We start from the raw sequence: 7,406 nt of genomic DNA on the forward strand, positions 1-7,406 counted from the left end.
TAAGGACTTTGCACATGCAATTCCTGTTGCCTCTCTCAAACTCCCCACAAACTTCACTATCTCATCCTTTATTTTTTATTATAATCCAAATTTGTTAGGATTTTTCCCCTACATAGCTGACTCAACTTAAATGTCACTACCCTGGTATGTCACACAGACCTTTTGACAAAATGTTTCCTCATGGCAATAAGACTTCTTAGAGCTAGCTGAATGCATTTATTTTCCCCCACTGCCTGGTTTCCATTACTGAACAGTTTAATCACTTGCAGAACTAGTCATATTCTAACACACACACACATAAAACACCCCCCCACACACCAAAAACAGCACAATGAGCAAACTTCTCAAAACAATGGGCTAAGAAGAAGCTCCTCTCATCATGTCATGGGGCTGTTTGGGGGCCTTTTTCAGTCCCTCTTCAAGCAGAGAATTCAGGAAGCCTTGGGCTGGGGTGGGAAGGATATTTCCTTGTGAATGAAATTCCTGTTGGATCTCTTGGCACTCAGAAAAGAGTAAAGTTGGGTCTCATCTTCTGAGGGCTGAATTCAGGGCAGTAGAAAAGATCATATTCTACCCGCCCAAGTGTATATCCCCTCTGTACTGTTAGGAATAATAATTCTTCCCCATATGGGTAGAGAACAACAAAGTTCACACAGCCCCTTCCTGTCTACTCACACATATGATTCTCACAGCAAACTGGGAAGATAAGTGAGACTATGTGATGGTTAATTTTATATATCAACTTGACTGGGCCACAGGGTGCCCATACATTTAGTCAAACATTATTCTGGGTGTTTCTTTTCTTTTTTATTTTTAATTGAACTATAGTTGGATATGGGGATTCTTTTCCCAGTTATACTCACTTTGTGGTCTTGGGTAAAGCACCCTCCCTATCTGAGACTCAGTTTTCACAATCTATAAAATGAGTGGTATTAAAACATTTTGTGCGGGAGGTAGGGAGAGCACAGAGAAAGCAAAACCCTTTTCCAAAATCGTAAGCAACAACCTAACATATGAAGCAAAAACCCAGGTGCTCTGGATAAATCAAAAGTAGGAGACCCAAATTTATGCCTGTCCCTGCCCCCCTCCCTTGAGGCACTGCCATGGTAACCCTAGGGCTCTGAGGCAGGGGACCTGCAAACCTTTTGTGTAAGGGGCTAAATAATAAGTATATTGGGCTTTGCAGGTCATATGGTCTCTGTCACAACTACTCAAATCTGCCTTTGTATCATGAAGGCATAATGAGCATGGCTGTGTTCTAATAAATATTTATGGACACTGAAACTTGAATTTCATATAAATTTCCATGTAATTTCATATATGTGTATCACAAAATATTGTCCTTCTTTCAATCTTTCCCAACTATTTAGAAATGTAAAAACCATTCTTAGTTTGTGGGTTGGATTTGGCCGTCAGGCTATAGTTTGCTGACCCCTGATCTAAGGAGTTAGGCTAAGTTATACCCAACGTCATCCAGCTTGAACATTACAGCTGAGGCAGCCCAGAAGCAACATGAGCACTGTAGAAAGTAAAGCCTGAAATTATACTGTTGCCATGGAAATTCCAGAAAGTAGATAACAGAGTGGACTGGGTCTGCTCAAGGGTAGGAGACTACCACAAAAAGGGGAAGGCTCAAATTCTGATCTAACCCCTCACTTCCCCAGGCTGATCTGTATTTTAAACTACTTGGTGGTTCATCTACTGTCAGAACTTCAACTATGACCAATGCCTCCCAATTTGCCTCTGAGCTCAATATGTAGATCACCAACTGGCCTATTAGATATCTCCCATTTGAGGCTGTTCAAACATCTCAGACTCAACTTGGCTCAGACTGTACTTGTCATCTCCCCTCTATAAATGCTCCTCCTCATTTTGCATTCCCCATCTCTGTGAAGGATATCACCATCCACTTGGTCTCACAAGAAGACTGTCACTGGGGGGAAGTAAAGGAAGACCAGGGCACATCAAGTTTTGATTGATACTTCACCAGACTGATGGCAGTATTTTTACTATTGGCCACACCTGTCAGGCTGTGGCTCATAGTCCAAAGTTGAGTTCAAGCCCTAAGTTTCTGCATTTCTACACTGGCATACATGTGGATTAACTGTGACAATAACTGCAGGTTGTCTTCCAATGGCCCCTCTTCCTTTGAATCAGAAACCTTGCCCCTGATTGTTAGCTGTGCACATAACCAGCCAGTTTACATAACTACATTTCCAAGTTTTCCTTGCAGCTGGGAGCATCCATGTGACTCAGTTCCTACCAATTAGATTTAAGGAGAAGTATTAAATAGGACTTCCTGGAAGGCTTCTTTCAAAAGGAGGGTCAAGCCCTTTTCCTCCTCTTTTACCCTCCCTTCATGCTACCTAGAATGTAGATGTTAATAAATGTTCTGGAGCTTCAACACCCATCTTGGATCATGGAGCAACCTCAAGAATAAAAGCCAAATGCTAAGGATGGTAGAGCAGAGAAGTCCCTAAAGACTTTCTGAAGGTACCATATTGGCCCAGATGTGCCTATATTCTGACCTATTTTATGTGAAAGAATAAAACCTGTGTGTTCTAAGCCAGTGTGAATAGATTTCTGTCATTCATACCAGAATTAAATCAACGATTAAACGTATCAGTTGTCTTTGTATCTTACTTATGCAGAGATTTCCACCAACTCAAATGTTGTGGCTTTTATATAGGTAACATGAAATTTGGCATGGAATTAGTTCAAGATTCCATATTCTCCAAAGTGGTGCCATACCAAGGGTGGAGCAATAGGAGTAGGAAACCCTTAGTGCAGACAATGAAAGAGTGTACTAGCTACAGAATTATTTTTAAGACTAAAAGTCAAAGTGTACTTTTATTATCACTATGTGCCAGCAATTTTAAATAATGCCAGTAACAAAATGCTCCTCCTTGAAAAAAATCTTTTGTTGGTCAAATCTCTAAACAATTGTTGTTATTACTGAGTTTTAGTAATGTATTCAATACATAAAGTTTCAAATTAGTACCTTTGATTACTTATCCTTTGATAATATTGTATTCCACATGGAAGTTGATTCAGAGTCGCTTCAGCTGATTCCAGTTATACATTTGCCACCCTCCCACATACACACAGATTTTACATGTGTTCCCTCAGTTCATTTTACTTTGGAAAGGTTTAAGACCATTCAAGGTAGCTTTGGGTGCATTTCATGTCTGCAAATCCTTCTGGCACTATATGTTCCAGAATTTAAATAGTAGATTTGAAGTAAACAATGATAGCATGACAATTGTAAAGTCAAAGAGACAATGTAATTTATTTCAATTCTGTCATCTATGTGATCAATTGGAGTTTTTATTTGTGCTTAAAATATAAAACAGAGAAGATAATACGAACTGTAAAGTGTAGTATTTTTGTTCAATAAGTACACATTTTAGATCATATATGAGATGTTACTGAATTTGAATATCTTTAAAATTGAAGTTTATTCTTCTTTTTCATTGTTAATTATTTGAAAATTTAAAAAAGCAAATCAATAAAATAATTATTAGTACTGATTAGTACATGGTTATTACTGAAAATAATTTTGTCCCATAGAGGAGAGAGTACTAAAAATGAGCCATTCCAGATGTCACATATGTTAAGTGTATCATATCTTCAAAGTACTAATAATATACTTAATATTCTCCAGAATCCCAGAAAGCAAGATACTGGTTCATTGGTAATCCACACAGAATCAACCCTCAGTTAGCCTCACTAGAGGCCAGGAGCCCAAAGCAGATCATTGGATCATTGACACAGACACAAAATTCCCTTGTACGCATCCACCCACTCTGTGCTCATTCTAGCTCCACACTCAGCCATTCGGATTTGGATGGGTGGTCAGAAAGAAGAAAGACACAGACCATCTACAATGCTGACTACAGCCCTTTCATACAGATTATCATCACCCTGGTCCAAGCCACCATCGCCTCTAGCCTGGACTATTCTAAGACCCTCCTCACAGGTCTTTCCTTTGCCCCACTACAATCTATTATCCTCTTAAAATTTAAGTCAGATTATGTCCCTATCTGTTCAAAAGTACCCATCTCACTCAGATTAAGTGTCCCCAGGACATTGGCCTCCTTGTGTTTCTTAAACAAACCAGCTGTGCTCTCTCTCTCTGGCTGTTTCTTATGGCTAGCACTCTCTTCACCTAAACATCCTCAAAGACCTTGTTCCTTCACTTCCTTCACATCTCTGCTCAAATGTTCCTTAGTCAGAGAGGCTCTGACTGATTTATCTAATATATCATCCCAGCCCTATCTCTCTCTATTCTCTTACCAGGTTTTCTTTTTCTTCTTAGAGCTTAGCATCTCCTGACATATTGTGTAGTCATTTATGTAATTGTTTAGTGAGCTCCCTTGACCCTCAGAATGTAAGATCCATGAGAGCAGAAAATTTCTTTTTGTTCACTGCTGCCCCCAGCACCTAGATCAGTGTCAATTCATAGTAGACCCTAGGTTTTTCTTGAATTAATTAATAAGCTCAATAGATCCTATGAGGTAAGTTACTTTGTCCCCATTTTATGGGTGAGTATACTGAGAATGGAAGAGGTTTGACAATTGTCAAGTGTTTCAGAGCTGAGAAGTGTAAAAGCCAGGACCCTCAATGTCAGACTTGTGATTCTGAGACCAGCTTTCTTTCCACTCTAGGCATACTGCCTAACCCAGCACAAACTGCCATTGCAGACACAAGCTATGAATAAATACACCGAACAATTTACCATCAAAAGTGAGCTCACAGTTTTTTTTAACACTGTCTACTGAGATGGAGTTTATTCTGTAAAATGCCGACTGATGTTTTACTGTTCAAGGACCTTTGTGTAACATGTGACACTTGCAATCAGTTACAATAGTCAAACGTTCAACAAAGAAATCTCACTGTTATGAAGAGCTCAATCTGGATTTCAAGGCCTTTGCAAATGAAAGAACAAGGAGCAATGACCTTTTGACTAGCCATATTATAAAATTGTGGCTAAATATATACTCCTATTTTTTCATAACGAACCACTAGTTAAATTTTACCCAACATTTACTTCTAGGAAACTGAGAATCTCAGACCTGGAAGGAATTTTGGTAATCATTAATAGCCCCATTTAATAGGTGAGAAAACTGAGGCTCAAAGCACTCCTGTCAAACAGCAGGGCAAAGGTTAGAAGTTTCCTGCCTTCTAGGCTGTAATAGAATTTACTACTCCTATCTCTTGAATCCTGGCAAATAGTTAAATAAATGCTTTCATCATATAATATTCACTACTTCAGTCTCCTAAAAATATTATGAGATTTCTCCATCAATCAATCTTTAATTACATAGTCTCCACAAGTTTTCTGTTACTCTCTCCTTTCTCACACACAATTGGCAAAACTTCAGATTTCTCCATTAACTTAATCTGTTGTCAACGGGTGGCTCTGGACCCCTATACTACAATATATTTAGGAGAGGAAGGAGGTCTCACCTAGACCCTGCTGCTAGAAATACTAGGACTGTCATGGGTTTTATTCAGGCAAAATTCATGGCATTAGTTCATCATGAAGGAAGTCCTTTACCAAGATCATGACTCTTTGTTCCTTTCTGCCTTTACCAGCACCATTTGATGATTCTGTGTAGCAGTGGAGAGGGACAGTGACAGAGAGTCAGGAGACTCCTTTGCTGGACTCAGTTTTGCCTTCATGGAGCTGTGTGGCCCTGGGCAAGTCTCTCCCACTCTCTGGGTCTCAACTTTCCTGGATGGAAACAAGGATTTAAAGGTCTTTTCCTGCTCTATGGTTTTCTGGTTCTACAAACATTTGAAATAGCTTTATGGGACCCCAGGGAAAGAGGGAGATCTGAGAAGAGTCTCTTGAAGCCCTGGCAAATACAAACTAAATGACTTCAAGAACCACTGAAACAGAGGTCTAAGGAAACTGCAAGGAAGGGAAGAGGACAGCTCCTCTGAATACAGTCCTAGCCCACACCAGATTCCCTCCTCCTTTCCAAAACGGGAGCAAAAAAAGGAGTTAAATATCAATTTTTGCCCAACACCTTCAGGCTACTTTCCGTCAGCTGTAAGTTATGGGTGGCAGTTCAGAAGTGTGGGCTGGCATTGCCATCAGTGCCTGCTGACCCAACCCAACTGCCCTCCAAGACCCTCTTGCCCATGCCTCCCGGCTGAGGACAAGGGCATGCTGGCCTCCCATGCCCCAGAGTCCCTGACCAGACTTGAGCTACCCCTGGCTGAGTCAGAGAGGCATCAAGATGCAGCCACCACTTCCTCTCTGCAAAGGAAGTCATTCCAAGGTCTCCAGGTGGAGAACGGAGCATCATGGCATACAATGAACTGTTGGAGGATGATACTAAACACACACACAGGCACACACTCCTTGGATGGGGGTGGGGGGGAGAGCTCTCCTAACTGAATGGGGCCCAGATCTATTTCCAGGATGGCAGTTTCTGTAGCTGTCTCTCCTTGACTAAGCCCCAAGTGTGGACAGGGTGACCCCAGCACAGGCAAGGAAGGGCTTCAGGACTCCCCCAAGCAGCTTCCCTGAGAATGGCTCTCTGGCTTTTCCCAGGAAGGGGATACACGCAGCTCTCCCATACTGTCCCTCCACAATCCCAGGCTTTATGACTACCCCCTCCCTCCCAACCCGTGCCATACCCCCCAATCCCCCCACCCTCCTGCGAGACTAACTGCTCCCAGAGAGCCCCTCTACCAGCCCCCTTGCCTCTCTGGTCTTCCAGGTGACCCCCCAACTCGGGGGTGGTAGGAACGGGGACCGAGAAGGGAGGGGGCTTTCCTCGCAGGCAGGCAAGCAAGGGTTCCTAAAATGGCCACAGCAAGCTTGCTGGTATCTCAAGGACAGCAGAGAGGGCGGTGGGCAGAGACTAGGGGGCTCACTGCCTGGCGGCTGGTGAAGGAACTGGGGGTGGGGCTAGGGGACTGAAGCTCAAGCTGGGGAAGCTGCGGTTATGTGCACTCACCATTCCCGATCCACCCCTTATCCACTGCATGGTGCTAATGAAGTCCGGCTTCTCCAAGGCCCCGGTGGCTGGCGCGGGTTGTCTCGGGCTGGCTGGGCTGGCAGGGCTGGAGCAAGCGAAAGCCCCAGCGCCCCCTCCCCCTCGCCTCCTTCACAGCCCTACAGCCCAATCCCCTCCGCTGCGGACCTCGCCTTCATTCACGGTGTTCCATCCCTGCAGGCAGGCTCTGCCTTTCTGCCCCGCAGCTCCCGAGGTGCTTGGCCTGGGAAAACGTGGGAGGGGGGCTCCCCACCGACTGCCTTTGTCCCCTGCTGAGGCTTGAGATCTGGGAGGTGGGGTGCAGGGAGAGGATGTGGGTGAATAACCTCCGCCCAGGAGAAGGCAGCTGCCACCTCTGCCTGCCTCCGGCTGCGCTGGAGTTAGATGCTGTTT

General features: G+C 43.5%; 1 protein-coding gene across 4 annotated transcripts in view; it reads right to left on the reverse strand.

Annotated features, from left to right (window-relative positions):
* ARHGEF9 (Cdc42 guanine nucleotide exchange factor 9) overlaps positions 1 to 7,004 on the reverse strand; it is a gene marked incomplete at both ends in the record, with an annotated part of 229,194 nt that extends 222,190 nt beyond the window's left edge. For all 4 annotated transcript variants that reach the window (XM_079728262.1, XM_079728260.1, XM_079728261.1 and 1 more), the window contains one exon: positions 6,975 to 7,004. In XM_079728262.1, coding sequence (XP_079584388.1) covers positions 6,975 to 7,004 — 30 coding nt within the window. The remainder of the gene's footprint in view (positions 1 to 6,974) is intronic.
* Between the last annotated feature and the right edge of the window lie 402 nt (positions 7,005 to 7,406).

Source organism: Hyperoodon ampullatus, assembly GCF_949752795.1.
Source record: "Hyperoodon ampullatus genome assembly, chromosome: X".
Classification (NCBI taxonomy): domain Eukaryota; kingdom Metazoa; phylum Chordata; class Mammalia; order Artiodactyla; family Ziphiidae; genus Hyperoodon; species Hyperoodon ampullatus.